At 48.1% G+C, this 19672-nt stretch overlaps 1 protein-coding gene across 1 annotated transcript; it reads left to right on the forward strand.

Moving 5' to 3' along the window:
• The first annotated feature begins 1521 nt into the window (after positions 1 to 1521).
• Positions 1522 to 10847, forward strand: TMEM218 (transmembrane protein 218). The gene is made up of 4 exons (XM_036353963.1): positions 1522 to 1641; positions 6069 to 6178; positions 6855 to 6957; positions 10408 to 10847. The coding sequence occupies exons 1-4, from the start codon at positions 1633 to 1635 to the stop codon at positions 10540 to 10542; spliced, it is 357 nt and encodes a 118-aa protein (XP_036209856.1). The 5' UTR covers positions 1522 to 1632; the 3' UTR covers positions 10543 to 10847.
• Positions 10848 to 19672: the final 8825 nt, after the last annotated feature.

Consider the following 19672-nt stretch of genomic DNA (forward strand, 5'->3'; position numbering starts at 1 on the left):
CTCTTGTAATCCTCACAGTTCCTACCAGTGCTTAGCTACGGTTAACACTCAATTCCAAGCAAATGAATTAATCAAAATAATGGCTTTCTTAACCACAGAGCTCCTCATTGGTCCACGGAAGGTCAAGTTGTTGAACACATCAGAAATCAGTGGTTGTGCGTATGACTGTAAATGAAACTTTGAAAGTAGAATACTCAGAGGGAAGGCAGGGGAGGGTGGGTGGGTGGGTGGAAAGAGATCAATCAATATGCATAACCCATGGGCACAGACTATTGTGAAGGCCTGGAGTGGGGGGTGGGGGGGCAGGCAAGAAGAGGTCAATATTTGGGGGGGGGGGGAACATACGTAATACTTTCAACGATATATTTTTTTAAAAAGTAGAATAAATTTGAGACGTACATTCAGTGGCGTTAAACCATCGTCTTCAATCTCACTCATAAAGCTGTGATTCAGCATTGGATGCCCTAAATCAAAAGATGTGGTGTCCCAGGATTGGATCGTTTGCTTCATATTTCAGAACCGTGTGTGCGGTCGAGGGCTCGAATCCTAGAGCTCTCACATGTGGTCCTGTTTTGCTTCCTGTTTTCCCTGCCGGGCTCGGCAATGGAGCCTGCATCCTCTGTCCTACTTCCTTCGGTTAGTTGGCCTGGTTTATGGATCTTTGGGTCTAACAGGTTACAGCCTCGCGACAAAATCATGGCAAGTTTCAATGCAGTTCGCAGCTGGACTCAGAGCCGCTGGCTGAAAGCGTGTGCCAGCTCCGGGGACGGAGGCCTGGAGGTGTGGCCACGGCAGATTCACTCCACTGGCCGTGGCCTCCCCTCCCAGTGCTGTCCCGGGAGGAGAATGAGCCTCGCCACAGTCTACATCATACGAATAACGGGAGAATACGGCCACATAAAATAAGGCGAGGGGAGACTACGTGAAAACATGGTGCTATCACAGCGACCGCGCCGTACTCGGTTCTCTCCGGGAGCATGAAGGACCCTCAATAACTGGGCCTGTCCCCCCTGTTGAGGCCACGTCTGCTTTGCCCACCGGCGCGCCACTGGCTCAGGAACTGAGGTGCCCCTCAGACCCCGAAACAGGCACTAATGTCCAGACGGCTGTACCTATCTCCGCACTTGGACCTGAAGCAAAGGGTTGCCGGGACCCTGCGCAACACAGCAAGACTGTGAAGTCTCCCCTAGTAACAGCGAGCGGTGGCGGGAAAGAAGCTCTTCCCCGACTTACAACCCGCCCTCAGGCGCGACTGGCCAATGAGCCCGCAGGTTACCTAGGGGATGGTGTGATTGACAGACAATGCGTGGTGGGGCGTGCGCGGAGCCTGGACTGCTTCTACCCAATCGAGCTTAAGGCGGGTCCCAAGAACGGCCTGTCTCCAACCAATCGGAGGGAGTAACAGGGTGCGACGTGCCCGCCCACCACGCTGCCTGGAGCCACGGCGAGCATAGGCAAATGAGTGGAAGCTGGGCGTTGAAAGAGGGGCGCTGATTAGCGAATCTGGCTGAGCCTGGATGAAAGCCCTTTTGTGATTCGTTAGGAGCAGAAACGCTGAAACCAGTGGGGCGGCCAGGTGTGGGAAGCCGGGGAGGGAGGAGGTGAGGCGTGGGGCCGCCTGCAGCGGAGAGGATGGCGGAGGTGAGAACGGCTGAGGCTGGAGCCTAGGGAGCTGGGCCGAGGAGGCTGGGCCAGAGGAGGCTGGGAGAGGCGGGGCGGGAGGCGGGGCGCTGACCTGGCCGCGAGTGGCAGGACGCTCCAACCTATTGAGCCACACGGGCCACGGCTAGACCGGCTATTTTATTCCATCGCCCATCTACCTGTTTTAAATGCCACAGACATTCAGTAAATGGACTTCCCCTGGAACCCAGGTTGGCTAGGCCATCAGTCCTCGGAGAAGGTTTGAAAAAGCCCCGGACATAAGTGAAAACACTGTTGTTTTTACTATTTTAAATCAACGTTTACTCAATAATGTATCTATTCTAGTGTGGGAAATAATATATTATTCACATTAGAACACACTGAATTGCCGAGGTAAAGTGACTGCATGCTCACTCCTTCCCCGCAATAGCACTCTGTGCTCCATCCAGCCCTTCCTTTTCACGCTCAGTGAGGAAATGTACGGCTTGGTTATAAAGTGTTGAGCTTCATTCTTGTAAGAGTTTGGGGATATTTATCTCATTACTTTAAAGCCAGACCATATACTGAACCCAGTATCTCATGAACTTCTAAGATTTTGTGCAGACTGATGGGCAGTATTTCTAACGATCGGCTTCCATTACCATTTGCCCTGTATTCGAGTTGGTCCGAGTCTTACAGGTTTTTGTGTGTAATATCCAAAACAGCAGCAAATTAAACTTAACTAGTATCTTGTGAAGGGTAGTACCAAGAGCTCAGTCAACCAAGCAGGAAACGTGCATCATCTATTTTTTCTTAATTAAAAACTTTTTTTCAATTAGAATTTACATTTCGAAACCGGTTTGGCTCAGTGGCTAGAGCGTCGGCCTGCGGACTGAGAGGTCCCAGGTTCCATTCCGGTCAAGGGCATGTACCTGGGTTGCGGGCACATCCCCAGTAGGAGATGTGCAGGAGGCAGCTGATCGATGTTTCTCGCTCATCGATGTTTCTAGAATTTACATTCAACATTATTGTGTTAACTTCAGGTGTTAGGCAGTCATATACGGTACTTTACAAATTGTTCCCCCTGATACTTCCAGTACCCAGTTGGCACCAGACATAGTTATTACAATATTATTGACTATATTCCCTATGCTTTGTAAGTACCAATCTGTACTTCGCAATCCCTTCACGTTTTTCAGCCAGTAACCCAATTCCTCTCCCCTCTGGCAACCATCAGTCTGTTCTTTGTATCGGTGAGTCTGTTTCTATTTTGTGTTTGTTTGTTTTGTTCCTTAGATTCCACATATAAATGAAGTCATATGGTATTTGTCTTTCTCTAACTGACTTATTCACTTAGCATAATACTCTCCAGGTTCATCCATGCTGTTGCAAAAGGTTAAGATTTCCTTCCTTTTTATAGCTGAGTAGTGTTCCATTGTACATACGTACCACCACCTTTTTATCCACTCATCCACTCATCTTGGGCTGTTTCCATAGCTTACCTATAGTAAATAATGCTGCAGTGAACATAGGGCTGCATGTATTTTCGAATCAGTGTTTCAGGTTTCTTCCAATATATACCCAGAAGTGGAATCGTTGGGTCATAAGGCAGTTCCATTTTTACTTTTTTGAGAAACCTCCTTACTGTTTTCTTTCTTTTTTTTTTTTTATTCCTCACAAATGATATTTTTTTGCACTGATTTTTAGAGAGAGTGAAAGAGAGAGGAAAAGACAGAGAGAAACATTCAAATGAGAAAAACACATCGATTGGTTGCCTCTTGCACGAGCCCTGACCAGGTTCCGGGCTGGGGAGGAACCTGCAACCGAGGTACGTGACCTTGACCGGATTCAAACCCGGGACCCCTTGCTCTGCAGGCCAATGCTCTATCCACTGAGCCAAACTGGCTAGGGCTCATACTGTTTTCCATAGTGTCTGCACCAATCCTCATTCCCACCAACAGTGCACGAGGGTACCCTTTTCTCCACATCTTTGCTAATACTTGGTGTCCGTTGTTTTAGTGATGATAGCCATTCTTACAGGTGTGAGGCAATATCTCATTGTGGTTTTAATTTGCATTTCTCTGATGATTAGTGATATTGAGCATCTTTTCATGTGTCTGTAGGTCACCTGTATATCATCTCTGGAGAATTATCTATTCAGGTCCTTTGCCCATTTTTAATTGGATTATTTGTTTGTTTTTTGGTGTTGAGTTGCATGAGTTCTTTATAAATTTTGGATATCAACCCCTTATCAGATGTTTCATTGGCAAATATCTTTTCCCATTCAGTGGGTTGTCTTTTCATTTTGTTGATGTTTTCTTTTGCTGAGCAAAAAAAAAACCCTTGCCTCATTTCTGATGCCTTTGTCCTAGACCTAGACTCCTTTCCATCTCCACAGCTAAGAAAGAGTTCTGGCCCTCAACATCTCTCAACTAGAGAACTGCAATAGTATCCCAACTGGTCACCAATCTCTGTTCTCTGATCTCAATTCATATGCACCCTGCCTCCAGTTACCGCTTTAAAAATTAAAAAATTGTTGAAAATTATCAAAAATAGTATTACACTGGGTAGTATAACAAATACCTGTGCCCTACCAGCTAGATAAATAAACATTGACATTTTGGCACATCGGCTTAGGTTGTATATTTTAAAGAAATAAAACATCACAGATTTAGTTCAGATCCCTTTTGATCTATTTCCTGGCCCCATTCCCCTTCCTCCCTCCCTTCCCAGAGGCAAACACTCCTTCTGAAATTGTTATGCATTATCCGTGCCCATATTTTTATACTTTTATAGTATATAGTATATCATAAACAATATATATTGCTATTAGGTTTTTTGTACATTTTAAAAATACAAGTGTTATTATACTGTGGGCTTCATTTTGCAGCTTTTGTCACTCAACATTATTTCTGAGCTATATTTCTATCAATACCGATAGATCAAGTTTATTCATTTCGTGTTCAGTGTGAGAATGTAATATTGCATCCATTCTCTTACTGATGGACATTTAGGTTTTTCCAGATGTTTTTGGTGTGATAAACTAACATCCTTGCCCATGTCTCTTTGTGCATGAGTTTTTCCAGAACAGTGGTTCTCCAAAGGTACGTCTCCTTGGTCATTTTGGAATGTATGGGGGCCTATTTGAGGATTATTGTGACTTTGGGGGTTTACAGAGCAGGGCCCGAACTGTTCGATATTCTGTGATGCACAGACAGCCCTTGCTGTGAAGAACTGTCCTGCATCCTGTACAACTCCGGAGTGTCCCACAGGATACTCATGTATCATCGGAGCCTAAATCTAACTTTATTTTTTGGACAAACATAATGTATTTTTTGGCAGAGTAGAACATAGTTAAAATTTCCAGGAATGCAACTCTAATGTAAATCAAGGGGAAATTATACTTATTTGCGGTTTGGAACTTTAACAGGAGTTGTTCATCACTCTAGAAAATTCACATAACCGAAGGCAGCCCAGCTCGTGGTATTTGAGCTGCCATCCAACGCACCTGCATCAGCCTGCATTTTGTACTTTTCCGCTCATGGTGATTCTAAGTTTAGGTGCAAGCATCTGACTGCTGTACTTCATTACGTATTCTAGGGTAGTCAGCCCGAACATTTGTATATTTAAACATATGCTGTTTTATAATGAATTGCTTTCCATTTAAAATTGGTTTCTGTGCATGATTTAAAGTAGAGATCTAATTTTATTATTTTCTGATTGGATAATCATCTGTCCCAGCACCACCTATGAAATCCACTGAATCCTAAAGCCAACTCTGTCCTGAACAAAGCTCTCATAAATGCCTGGATCTGGCCTGGGTCCTCTATCTTGTTCTGCTGGTCCATGTGTCTTTATGCCACCATCACACTGTTTTAATTACCTTGGTTTTATAATGTGTCTTGTGGCAGTTGGTAACAAGAAAGGCAAGTTTCCATCCTAGTTCTTAAAATTGTTTTTGCTATTCTTGGTCTTTTGCTCTTCCATATGAATTTAGGATCGGTTTTCGAGTTCCACACAAAAAAAGTATTATTTTGAGATTTTTTTTCTGTGTGTGAGAATGGCATTGAATTGATAGATTAAGGAAAATTAAGATCTATCCAAGTTGAACCATCCCAAATAGGAACATGGGTTATGTCTCTCTTCGGGTCTGTTTTATTTTTCTATTCAGGTCTTTGAAAAAAAAAAATCTTTGAATAACATTTTATAAGTTTTGTTATAAAAATCTTGTACATCTTTTGTTGGACTTATTCCTACTTACACATATGTACATATGCATACCGACATCTTTTTATATTGTGAGTTTGGGCTTTCTGTGTTTGGCTGAGTGCTTTCATGTACCCCAGGAGTGCGCAGAAGGTGGGCAGGTTGGGGGCTGAGAGGACACCTGGTCCCGCCCTGGCCCAGGGCTGGGGTGAGCGCAGGGCTCAGGCTTCCTCTCCCCACAGGTGGCCGGCACTGTGCTCGGCGTGGGCACCGGCGTGTTCGTCTTAGCTCTGGTCTGGGTGCTGGCGCTGCTGCTGTGTGCGGTGTTGTCCAGAGCCTCCGGTGCAACCAGGTAAGGCGCCCTCTCCCCCCGGGAATCCACGGTAAAACCATGAGGAGCAAAATCGCCGGTGCTCATAACACATTTAGAATTCAGAAGATCCTCTCTGTAACTCTTGGCACATTTTCACCTGGTGTCATAAGCACCAAGCGTTGGGGTTGTGCATGTGTGAGTTTCTTCATTGTTCAGCCTGTGGCCGATGCTTGGTCCAGTCCCTAAGCTCTAGGCCTGGGCCCAGGCACCAGCCTCAGGATAGAGGCCATGAGCTGACACAACAACACGGTAGCTTTGTGCTCCCTGGCCACTGCCAGGGGTAAAGCAGCGAGTCACATACTTTACTCAAGTATTCTGCTCTCAAAACAAACACGGACGGACATAGGGGTGAGGGAGGGGCCACTTTGGTTTTTTGTGATTATGACCCTGCAGAGGCAAAAAGGAAAACTCGCAATTCCCGTTCTTGGAAGCTTGGAATGACGGGATGAGCAGGAATGCGTCCAGCTGGTACTGCCAAGGAAGAAGGGCTTTGGGATGAAACCATTTCTAAATTTACAGGCAGCGTGGACAGCCGGTCCCTGGGCTTTGTTAATGGGCTGAAACATAGAAGACTGGCCTCAGGGAAGAGCCCATCGGGCCGACTGACAGAGAGGAAACCGTAAGCGGTGCTGTAACGCTTGCCCTTTGACCCCAGGTTCTCCGTGGTTTTGGTATTCCTCGGCGCTCTGCTCATCACGGCCGTCCTGTTGCTCTTCCCCCGCGCCAGTGAGACCCCAGCCCCAGAGGTCGAGATGAAGGTAAGATGGTCGCTTTTATTTTGCCTCCCAAGTTGCAAGTCTTGATCCTCTTGGCCTGGGCCTCACTCCTGCCCTGTGCGTTCCCTGATGTCCGGTGGGCTGAGCTTGTTAGGAGATTTGTAAAGTCCAAGCGAGGATGAGGAAAGCTCGGGGGAGGTTTAGCTTCCCCGCCCCTTCACCCAGGAATAGAATCGTGTTCAGAGTCCCCATCCAGATGAATGAGCACTGTCTGGAACCCACCTCCTCCTGTGGGGCCGGGAGAGGAAAAGTGAAGTAAGAATAGGAATAGACCTGCTCCTGGCATCACAGTGTCCCTTCCAGGAGGCCTGGGCTCAGAAACTCGGATCCCGGGCCTACCTTCTGCCGTGCCCCCAAGGTGCCGAGCGGCACGCTTTTCTGCCTCCTCGTGTTTGAATTTTTCCATTTCTGACGTGAAGAATACACCTTTCATAGAGAAGAGTAGTGAGGAAGCCGTTCCAATAGATGAGCTCACCACGCAGCCTTCCGGGCGTTCCTTTGGTCCTCATTCCTGGAACCGCACCTGCCCGCACCACCTCTCAGAGTGGATTTCACATCTTTCTCATAGCCCATCCCTGGACACCCTCCTCCTTCTGGTTCATTCCTGGTTGGGGCCCTGGCTTCTTCCTGCACAGCTGCTCTCAGACCCCTGCCATCTTAATGGTACTGACTTCTTATGTCCCATTATTCCTTCTGTCAGCTTCTTTCAACCTCCACTGTAACTTAAGCAGGATGGTGATAATAGCTAACATCTTTTAAGGGATTACTGTGTGCAAGGTCCTGTAATAAGCACATTGTTTGCATGATCTCATTTAAACCTCTGGGTGAGCCGAAACCGGTTTGGCTCAGTGGATAGAGCATCCGCCTGCGGACTGAGAGGTCCCAGGTTCGATTCCGGTCAAGGGCATGTACCTGGGTTGCAGGCATATCCCCAGTAGGAGATGTGCAGGAGGCAGCTGATCGATGATTCTCTCTCATCGATGTTTCTAACTCTCTATCTCTCTCCCTTCCTCTCTGTAAAAAAGCAATAAAATATATTTAAAAAAATAAATAAATAAATAAATAAATAAATAAAAATAAATAAACCTCTGGGTGACCCAAAGTAGCAGGAATTAGGTACTGTTGTTATCCCCATTTTATAGATAAGGACACTGAGGCTGTAAGAGGTAAAAGTACTGGCCCAAGGTCAGACAAAAATAGAAGGAGTCAGAGCAAGGATTGAAGCCTAGCTCTGTCTTCAAAACTTTCATTGTTGGGGACTCAAGACTATTAGGGGCCATCACAGAGAGTTCATAAGTAACTATTTCGACACTTTACAACAGGACACAAAATTATAGCATTCTGAACCAAAATCGGCACATATTTCCAACTCTACCTAGGGCTAATCATGGCAAAAGGGGGGAGAATTGTTCTGAAAACTCCCAGGAAATAATACCACACAATTTAAGGAATTCTTTCCATCCGTGCTAGGTTCTTTGGTCAGCGTTTCAAACCACTCTGCTGGTGTGAGTACCGTGTGTGAGCTGGGGTCGCTCCCACCTCGGCTCCCCTGACTTACAGGGGGAGCGCGACGAAGGCTGCTGATTTCTGGACGGCTGCAGATACCAATGTTGGGAGAAGGGCACAGAGCAAACACTGTTCACAGTCAGTCCCTCTTGTCCCGTCATGTGACCTGCAGACCCGGGAGAGGAGCGCGGGGTTTGAGCAGAAGATGTTCGTCAGCCTGGCGCAGCGGACTGGAGTTCTCATTTTCGGGCTCTGAGAACCGGTCCGGCAGCAGCCTGGCTCAATACCTATCAATAATACATGGCCTGGGCCTTCTCCACCCAAGGCCTGCTAATTGGCTAATTAAAAAGTGAAACGTGTCGAACGAGCAAACATGTAGCCCGCAGGAGACTTGTTCATACTGGAGCCAAGGTCAAAATTGTGTTAAAACTGTTTGATCAGACTGACCTTTGTTCTGCGTTGGCTGTGGGGGTGTCTCCGGAGCAGCCCTTGCTTCGTGGTGTCTTTGGGTCTCAGCGATGGCAGCAGTATTTGGACTTGACAGGTGCTTGGTGGGTGGCCCCTGTACTGTCACTGTCCGGCGGCTGCTGTAACAAATGACCACAAACTCAGTGGCTTTCAACACAAATGTGTTATCTTAAAAGTAAGCCAGAAGTTCAAAATCGGTCTCACTGGGGTTGGAAGGGCTGAATCCCTCTCTGGAGGTTCTCGGAAAGACTGTTCTTTTGGCCCTTTCCAGCTTCGGGCGGTCACCCTTGGCCGGGGGTCTTTCGCTCCCTCTTCAGAGTCAGGAAGGTAACACCTCTCCGACTTGGCCTCCCTCCTGTACTTTTGAGGACCCTGTGATTACACTGGGCCCGCCTGTCAGCCAGGCTAACCTGTCTATTTTAAGGTGAGCTAATTAGCAAGCTTAGTTCCACTTACAACCTTAATTCTGCTTTGCCATGTAATCTAACACATCCCCAATTTTTAAAAATTAAGCTGTGGACATTCTTGCAGTGTTGTTCTGTGTACCCCAGTCACCTTTTAAATATTTGGGATTCTCTATGAGGCACTGGCTTCTCAAAGCTTCTGGGATCTGTGAAGTCACCCAGTCTCTTGGTTTGTGTAGCTGTTCCATTAGGTCTGTAGATGAAATTTCTTTTTTCCTGCCCAAACTTAAGCACCACCATTTGGATCTGGAGAGAGTAGAGCGCTGGCAGCGGACAGGAGACCAGTGGGTAGCGCCAACACTAATTATAGGTTTTTGCCAGCGAAGACTAACAGCTTTGGGGCCTCAAGTCTGACTGGTTGCCAAGCAGCCAACTGTATGATTGGGGCCCATGATCTACCTGTCCTCTTGGTGCTTTAGTATCTCAGGTAAATGGCCATTCTCCCTAACCCTGGGAATGCTGGGTATGAATGTTAGGGTTCAGAACTCTTCAGATGAAAGTTTTAAAGAGCCACCTTTTCACTTGGAAAATGAACCCTCCACAATTGGCAGTGGGTTATTTTGGGGGTTAGGATTTGGGGTACATGGGATTTATTATGCTGTCACATTTTTATGCATGTTTAAAATTCTCTCTAATAAAAAGTTAACAAAAATGAGCCTTTCTAAGACCAAGCAAACTTCTCACAAATGCTTTCGGATACCATAACATATGATTCCAGAACATAAAGAACTTGTCCGGGGTCTTCACAGTGTTTACAGATCTCCTAAATGGAGCCATTTGTTTCCTGTATTTCATTCATTCTTTATCTTGCACTTCCGGCTCAGGGCGTTAAGAAAATGTTCTTTCTTGACCAATTACAGAGGAGACCCAGGGCAGGATGTTACTGGAAGTCACAAATACGAACAGACTCTGGGCCCATTCACCAACGATTTCAGACGAGCACAGCTGGGTGCTGACGTGACAGTAACGTCCTTTGTGATGTTTCTTTCTCCAGATCGTGGATGCCTTCTTCATTGGCCGCTACGTCCTGCTGGCTTGCCTCACTGCTGTCTTCCTGGGAGCTCTCTTCTTGGTTCTAACCCATCACATCCTGGAGCCAATCTACGCCAAACCCCTGAGGTCCTACTGAGCTCACGAAAGCGAAGACCCCGTCCTCTCCCTCACTTGGATGTTACTCATGAGCAAAGGGGCACTGGTTGGAGCCTTGTTTTGGTAGCCTTCGTGCCTTAAGATCAGGGGAAATCCATTCATGGCTAAGACAGATCCCTTGGGTCCTGGCTTCCAGACGCGGGGCTGCTGGTTGAGCATCGACCTGCGAGCCGGAAGGTCACGGTTTGATTCCCGGTGTGCGCGAGGTGGCCAATCAGTGATTCTCTCTCATTAATGTTTCTATCGCTCCCTCTCCCTCCCTCTCTGAAATCAATAAAAATATAAATTTTTTTTAAAATTGTCTCTTTGGAGGTAGATTCTGACCAGCTTGAGCGGGATGTTGCACTCTTCCTAACACCTGTACCCAGGTTTCCCATCTGTTCTGTAAGGGAAATAGTAACTGATCCGCTTAGAGGAGATTTTCAACCAGGAGGGCAGTAAGGGGATTTCAGGAAAAGGTGCGCTTGGCTCCTGCTGTCCAGTAAGTGAGAGAATTTGGTCCTTTTGATAACGCACACAGTCCTTAGACGTAAGCTTGGGGTCATGTGGGAAGGAAAGGCACCCAGCATTCAAAAGGTGACTTTACTGTGATGAGTTGGAAAACTATGCAGGTGTTGTTATTGGCCACTCTGTGTGTGTCCGGCCACAGAACTCCCCGGCAATGGTGTCGCTTCCCTCCGCTCTAAGAGAGCCCACATACCAACCCAGGACTGGCTCTCGCTGCAAACTCACCACAGCTCCCCGCATCTAGTATGTGTGCATTTCGGGTTTACGTGGGGGATTAGTGAAAGGTGTGGAAGTGTTGAGTGTTTGTCTTGCTGCTGTGTATCTCTGGATTCTCTTTCTTCCAGGACTTGGTGGCCTTTGTGTGCCTTATTTAATCACCAGTGAGTCCATTTGGGGTTATTGTCATTTGTTTCATCTTGGTAGCCCTTTCTCCGAAGCTGGTAAGGAATGTGTTCCCAGGATCAGATATAACTTCATACCTGTCTCAGATCCTAGGCCAAGTGGAATGTGTCTCTAAATAGAGGGACCCTGGCTGGCTCCACTTTGAGTCTCATCCTGACTCCCTAGAGCCATTTGAAGAAGAATCTCCCGGCTTAAAGTTAAGAAGCAGAAAACAAATTGGAAAGAGAATGTTGACTGGGTACATGCTATATGCCAGCAGTACACTAGTTCCTTTGAAATGGAATTTACTTAATTTTTACAACAGTCTATTATCACCCCCAATGTAAAGTAGCAAAAATAAAGGCGTAAAGAGATTAAGTAACGTGCCCAACTTCTCATAGTGCCCAGGGTGCACGCAGGTGTGCCATCCCCCACCCCACACCCCACCCCCCTCCAGGCCCATCTGAGACTGAAAACAGCTGAGCTCTGTGGACTGGGACTGAGAGGAGGCAGTCAGGGCCACTCCTCTGCCTTCCCTCCTGCATCCTGTTGTCGCCCAGCCCTGCCACCCAGCGGGCGTTCAGCTCCAAACTAAGAGTGAAGAGAACTGGTGACTTTGGGGGTCATGGGCTGGTGAGGACCTGGCGCAGTATCCCTGCCCTTGAACTGTCTCTATCGTATTCAGTTTGGAAAAACTTTGCAGATACAGCTTGGCCACAGAATGTTTCAAAGGAAATCGTTTCCTTCTGGCCTAGAGTCCTTAGGTAAGATAAATACCTCTCCCCCCGCCCCAGTACCCCTCACACACACCCCAGCAGGTTAAAGGGAAAAGGAGGGTGTGGATGTGAAATGTTGAGGGGAGTGGGGCCGGGTGGCTCCTGTGGACATTCCACAGAAGCCCGCAGTTTCTGGCGAGTCCGTGCAGAGTTGCTGAGCCAGCCCAGTGACTCCCAACAGCACAGGCTGCCACTTGGCACCTTCTCCCGAGAGACTTGCTGAAAACGCAAGTCTGGGAAAACGTGTAGGTTTCCGTCTTTCTTATTCCCCAGCAAAGTTGTCCAACCTTTAGATCAATGGATAATGGTTATGACGTTTCGGGTGACTGCTTCTGCAGAGAAAAATGTGTGAAGGTTGGAAATTGACTTCCTTCCCACCCAGTTGTTGTTATTTTCACAGATGTAAATGGCAGGCTGTGTGTGAAGGGCAAAAATCATACTGGGAACCAAGTATATTTTTTTTTTAGCTCAACCTGCCTTCTATAGATCCTGTCCGTAGCTACCGGCCACAGTGAAATGAATGACAGATTACTCTCCACCTTCATACGGAAAGCAGTTGTATTCAACCACCTCCCAAAACTGCACAGGGTTGGGATAAGAAGTAAAAGGCTGGGAGGGCGCAGGATGAATTTCATAGAGAGTTCTACATGGGCACCCCGACCGTCAGTGTCTGATATGGCACCGCTTATGCATATGGCCTCCCTGGAGGTCGTCCCTTAAATAAAGCAGGGGTTATCTTTTTTAAAAAATATATTTTATTGATTTTTTACAGAGAGGAAGGGAGAAGGATAGAGAGTTAGAAACATCGATGAGAGAGAAACATCAATCAGCTGCCTCCTGCACACTCCCCACTGAGAATGTGCCCGCAACCAAGGTACATGCCCTTGACTGGAATCGAACCTGGGACCCTTGAGTCTGCAGGCTGATGCTCTATCCACTGAGCCAAACCGGTTAGGGCGTGCAGGGGTTATCTTAATGTCCCTGGTCACCATGTTTTGATGAATGGCCATGGAGCAGGTGTTGCTATACCACTCCCTACCCAGTCGGATCCCGTGGCAAAGAGACTGCGGTGATCCCTACTGTTTGTAAGGTGGAGGAGGAGAGCAAATCAGGGCCTCTGTGTAAGAGAACAGGCTATATTTCATAGCCTTTTAAAATTGTGTCCGGAGGACAGAAGCTAAGTTAGCGGGGCACCTCCTCCCCCTCCCCCCCCACCGTGCAGGCATTTGTCCTCTCCACTAGGCGGCGCTGTGTGCTGTGTTTTAGAAATCTCAAGCCAGTAAAAAGCCCTAGGTAATTTCTTGACAAGTTCCTTACATTTCTCATAAAAATGAGAGTAAAGCTAACATTCTCTACTGATGCACGATATCAGATATTTAATTTATTTTTTTTGTTTTGTTTTTAATTAAATCTTTATTGTTCAGATTATTACATTTGTTCCTCTTTTTCCCCCCCCATAACTCCCCTCCTCCCAGTTCCCGCCCCACCATCCGCCCTCACTCCCCACCCACTGTCCTCATCCATAGGTGCACGATTTTTGTCCAGTCTCTTCCCGCATCTCCCACACCCCTTTCCCCCCCAAGAATAGTCAGTCCATTCCCTTTCTGTGTCCCTGATTCTATTATAATCACCAGTTCATTCTGTTCATCAGATTATTTATTCACTTGATTCTTAGATTCACTTGTTGATAGATGCATATTTGTTGTTCATAATTTGTATCTTTACCTTTTTCTTCCTCTTCCTCTTCTTAAAGGATACCTTTCAGCATTTCATATAATCCTGGTTTGGTGGTGATGAACTCCTTTAGCTTTTCCTTATCTGTGAAGCTCTTTATCTGACCTTCAATTCTGAATGATAGCTTTTCTGGATAAAGTAATCTTGGTTGTAGGTTCTTGGTATTCATCACTTTGAATATTTCTTGCCACTCCCTTCTGGCCTGCAAAGTTTCTGTTGAGAAATCAGCTGACAGTCGTATGGGTATTCCCTTATAGGTAACTGAGTTTCTTTCTCTTGCTGTTTTTAAGATTCTCTCTTTATCTTTTGCTCTTGGCATTTTAATTATGATGTGTCTTGGTATGGTCCTCTTTGGATTCCTTTTGTTTGGGGTTCTCCGCGCTTCTTGGACCTGTAAGTCCATTTCTTTCACCAGGTAGGGGAAGTTTTCTGTCATTATTTCTTCAAATAGGTTTTCAGTATCTTGCTCTCTCTCATCTTCTGGCACCCCTATAATTCTGATGTTGGTACGCTTGAAGCTGTCCCAGAGGCTCCTTACACTATCCTTGCATTTTTGGATTCTTTTTTTCATTTTGCTTTTCCGGTTGGGTGTTTTTTGCTTCCTCGCATTTCAAATCATTGACTTGATTCTTGCGCTCCTCTGGTCTGCTGTCGGGAGTCTGTATAATATTCGTTATTTCAGTCCGTGTATGCTTAATTTCTAGTTGGTTCCCCAATATAAGATCGAGGGTCTCATTAGTTTTCTTGTAGATCTCATTAAGTTTATCGGCGGCTTCTAAACAGTTCTTGAGAGACCTTAAAAGTGTGGTTCTGAACTCTATATCTTCCATTGACAATTTTGTCCTGTTTCTTTGTCTCCGCATTTTGTTATGCTTCCTTGGTGCACCCCCTAGTGGTCTTTGTGCGCAGTCTTATAGTTAAACCTTGATTGTTGTAGCTAATACCAGGGAGGGTTTGACCTCCAGACCAAGTGGCTATGAGAATCAGCTGTGTCTGCAGTGAGAGAACTTCTGTCCTCTAGGGAGGTGCTAATCTAGCCTTTGCCTGAGGCTATCCGGCAAATGCCTCTGTGCAGGGCTTGGGCGGGGCGGGTCGCACAGGATCAACAGGGTGGGCCGGAGAGAGCAGTTATGGCGGCTCTCAGTCCCGTCCCCAGGGGCTCTGCCCCTCCGAGTCCCAGCACCCGCTGCAAACCTCGGAGAGAAAGCTGCACTCGCTCTGACCGAAGCCAGACAGTCCCGCTTCTCCCATTTGAGTCTGGGTCCCTAAAGACTCGCCCGGATCTGGAGCTCAGAGTCTGCAACTCCCTCCCGATTGAAAACGCCAACCGCGCCCTCCGCCGCCAGCCCGCTCCGCGCACTCCGCACCTCAGAATTTGACTTCAGCACTGCGCCTCCTCTGAGTGTCCGTATGCGTTTCTCTTTCCTCCTAGTTGTAGGACTTCCACTCAGCCAGCGTTCCTGTGGTTCTGGGTGATGTCCCTTCCATTTTTTAGTTTCACTTTTGAAGTAGTTGTTCAAGGCAGCAAACTCCTGCGTTAACCTATGCCGCCATCTTGGTTCTCTCCAGATATTTAATTTAAAAAGTCATCAAAATCATTGTACCGATGTTCAGTCACTGGGGTCTGCATAGCTACCCATGCCTGCTGCACACACTCCTATTGCCCTGCATGCAACACTTCGCATCACTGTTGGGTATAAAGCATCGGTCCTGGTAGAGTGAGCCAATCTGAGAGCTGGCCTCGGAGGCATCTAGACAGTCTTCCTAACTCTGTCCCGGGAGGAAGGCACCCAAATTACTTTTAAATATTTTTTATTCTAACATAAAGTCCTTCATTTCTCGTTGTGTTCTCTAAGACAAACTTTTTTTTAAAAAAAATAAACTATGTCATTGCTGCTGCAGTTGAAGTGTTTCTGTTTTACTTTGACTTTAATTCAATGTGTAAAGAAACCTGCCGCAATTTGACATGAGAGACTGGTAGAGAGATACGGCTGGTCAGTAGAGGGGCTCGAACTGGACCCCAGGATCCCCCATACCTCGTTTCTCAGATAGTTTAAAGATCGCTTTTGGGTTTCAAACGCCTTATTTTTCCATTGGTTAATACTGTTTCTTAGCTATGTGTACCCACCATTTCCCTAATCCATATCCCAAAAATGATAAAAGTTTCATTACGGAATTCCTAAGCATTTAATCATAACTTCTTGGCCTAAACCTTTAAGGATGTGGCTGTTGTTACTTACAGAGGAGCAAGTTTCCAGATGTGGGAACCAGAACCACATGGGAGTGAATTTTTAAAAAAATGCTGATTATCCTCTCATGGGCATAAAACCCAGGCTTGGAAGGGGTCTTATAGTTCATGGAGTTCAATCCCTGATCTCTATTTCCATCCCAGTATTTGGGAATATTCCATTTTTCACATGCAGAAGTCACAGTTTGTATAATGCTTAGCAAACATGTGCTAGACATTTCTCTAAGTGCTTTGTAAGTATTCTGTAACCTTCATAGCAACCCTATGACGTAGGCTCTCTTAATGTCCCCATTTCACAGATGGGGCGCAGGCCCAGCATGGGGAGGTGCTTTGCTCGAGGCCACTTAGCAAGGGGTCAAATAGGAGGCAGGCAGTTTGGCCCCAGCCAAGCTCTTCATGTCTACAGACGACTTACTCCGTAAAATGAAAACAAAGAGAAAGGAGGGGCCAAGGTGAAGAGATGCATATCCCATTGACAGAAATACCGAGGAGAAGCCACTGAGTCTAGTGGAAAATCTAGAACCTTAGAGATTGGCCAGGAATCCAGGCAGAGCCGCTAAACACCAGGTGGGGCCTCAGAGACAAGTTCACTGATCACCTGGGTTTGGGGAAGGTCTTTGCTCTGTTAGATGTTGACTTCCTTCTCGCTTAGCGATTCACATGGGCAGCTCCTAGACTGAGCTGTCAGAAGGACTTGCACAGCCATCTCTCTCTTAGGCGCTGTCCACCCTGCAAAAGGTACTTGTTTGTTTTCAGAGATGCCAATGGGAGAATCAAAGCCACAAGCCACGAATGTGCTTGTTTCTTCATCTCTTGTCTCCAGCAGATCATGGTAGCTCCAGGGGGAAAAAAAATGTTTCCAAATCCCCACCCCAACACGCACCCTTGCCTCAGTTTCCTGGGGCCTAAGAAATGACAGCAGAGATCAAAACCGGTGCCCAACACCGTGGACAGAAGGATAAAGTTCCTTTTCCTGGTTTTCATCATCCTGTCGGGTATCGTAAGGATGTGCAATGCACATCGCCCGTTCCCGCCGTCAGAGAACGCGGCGGAATGACAAGTGGCCCATATGTGGTGCCTACATACCGCCTGGACACCCCTCCACTGTTTTTCATCTTTGGGGACGTCTTCAGTTTTCCTGTCTTCAAATTGATATTGCCCTCGTTTTACACGAAGTAGACGTAATAGTTTCCTATTGCTGCTGGAACCTACTTCAACAATCTTCATGGTTCAGAACAATACAGATTTATGATCTTACAGCTCTGGAGGCCAGAAATCTGGGTTCCATGAGGCTAAAATAAAAATTTTGGAGGTTGTAGGGGGTGAATCCCGCTTCCTTGCCTTTTCTAACTTCTGGAGGCTGCCTGCATTCCTCCTCCGATGTGCCCTTCCGGTTTCTTCCAAAGCCAGCATCTTCTTATCTGACACTGGACACTTGCTTCCCTCTTTGGTTTCTAAGGAGCCAGTGTGATTACCTTGGGCCCCGCCCTGAAAACCCAGGGTGTCCCCCACCCCCCACCTCACAGTCCTCCCTCACATCTGCAGTGTCATTTGCCGCCTAAGACAATGGGTTCACTGGTTCTGGGAGTTGGGGTATGACTGCTTGGGGGATGGGGCACCGCTCTGCCTCCCACCAATACGTGACCCCATCCTCCTTTTCCAAGGGGTGCCTCCTTCCACCCTCCACCTTCCAGCCTCTCCCAAGCCCACCCCTCGTTATACAAAGTGCACCCCTTTATCCCCAGTATCTCTCTCCAGTTCTGGCGGTTCCCACTCCCACACCCTGGGCACGTGAAGAATTTCCTTCCCCCAACGTCAGTCTCAGTGGCAGCCTCCGGGAGCTTGCATCTACCCAGGGCGTCTTCCCTTCCCTTCCCTTCCCTTTCCTTTCCTTTCCATTGCCGCCTCCCTCCCCTGCCCCCTGCCAGCCCAGCCTCCCAGTGGATCGCTAAAGGAGAAATGCGAAGAGTTATTGCTTTTTAATTACAAGTGCTATTGTAACATCTATAAGGAAGAACACTTTAAGCTTAATTGAGACCAAATGTGAAGTTAAATTAAATGAATAACTAATTAATGGAACGCTCCTGCATTAGCCCCCAGTGAGTGGTGAGGCCCAGGGAGAAGGCGGGGACCAGGCCTCTGGGAACAGCCAGCGCCCAGGGCGAGGTGGGGCTGGGACCCCGGAGCCAGTGCAGAAGGCCAGGTCCCGGGTGTTTCCCCAAATGCCCACCTCCAGCCCGAGTGGCCGGGCCCCGAGTTCCCACACTGGCCTCTCCCTGGTGCCACCCTTACCTGCTGGCAGGAGCGGGTGTGCCCTGTCATGTCCCAGCCCCGCCTCGCACGTGGGGCCTGGTAAGTATCACCTTCACTGCCTCCCTCTTCTGCTCCCCCCACGACCTTAGCCACCTGGCAGCCCCCGCCCCACCATTCCTCCTCCCCGTGCCTTTCACACCTGTTCCTGCGCTGCCACGGGACCACCTCCCGCCAGCCCCTCCCTTCAGGGCTGGGCTCACCGGGAGGCCCTACGATCTCGTGTTTTCTCTCGTGTTGTGTCGTTTGTCAGCATGTTCCCATTCCTATTCAGCCCCTCACCAGACAAGCTCTTCGGGGGCGGGCAGTGTTTTATACCCATTTGTCTCCCTTCACACCTGTGCTCTGAGGGTAGGTGATGTTGTTACTATTATCTAGATGACGAAACAGGCTGAACGCGAGTGAGGCTGGGGGAGAGAAGACCTCAAAGGTGCCAGAGAGGAGCAAGATCCCCCCCTCTTACCCTGACCCGTGGGCAGCGGCAGCAGAAAGCAAGCTGGCATTTGGCGAGTGAAGAAACCGCTGCTCCTTGGTCCTCCCTGAGGGATAGACGGAGCCCAGGCTCACGCTGGTCCCTACCACGGGGTGAGGGCACCACCTAGCGGCCCCTGAGGGATGATGTCAGGTAAATCTTTACAGCATCCACTCAGTCCTCCTGCTTTCAAACCCATGTGTATGTCACGCTGGGGCGGGTACTGCCTATTTCACATTGAGAAGTTGCATCCGGCTACTGCACTGGCCCCGCGTCCCAGCCGAGGCAATGGTGGTGTCGTACGTGGGGCTTGAAGCTCCCGGCCTGCCCCACCGGTCATCAACGTTGTCATGCGTGTCTCCTCTGGGAATGACCATTGTGACCAGCCCAGCACACAACCTGGAGGCCCCAGGACACTGCCCCCAGAGCCCACGGGAGCCCTCGCACCTGGACAGCCAGCACACGAAGTCTGTATTGCTGCTGAGAGGCGGCTTCGGGGGTCAGACAGAGCGCCACGAGCTGGTCTGGCCTGGCGCACGCCGGGCCTTGAGGGGGCAGAACAGGTCCACCTGGAACCCCAGGGCAGAAAAAGCCACGGCCGAGAGCTGCAGGCAGCTGCACAGGTGACGCTCCTGAGTGACCCAGACTTGTCACCCTGGTCCCTGTGCGCAGGTGTTAAGTC

Source organism: Myotis myotis, unplaced genomic scaffold (assembly GCF_014108235.1).
Source record: "Myotis myotis isolate mMyoMyo1 unplaced genomic scaffold, mMyoMyo1.p scaffold_m19_p_20, whole genome shotgun sequence".
NCBI lineage: Eukaryota > Metazoa > Chordata > Mammalia > Chiroptera > Vespertilionidae > Myotis > Myotis myotis.

Coding starts and splice junctions, on each gene's coding strand:
- TMEM218 (XM_036353963.1), top strand. Junction 6,179..6,854: donor AGAGCCTCCGGTGCAACCAG/GTAAGGCGCCCT, acceptor CTTTGACCCCAG/GTTCTCCGTGGTTTTGGTAT. Junction 6,958..10,407: donor CCCCAGAGGTCGAGATGAAG/GTAAGATGGTCG, acceptor TTCTTTCTCCAG/ATCGTGGATGCCTTCTTCAT.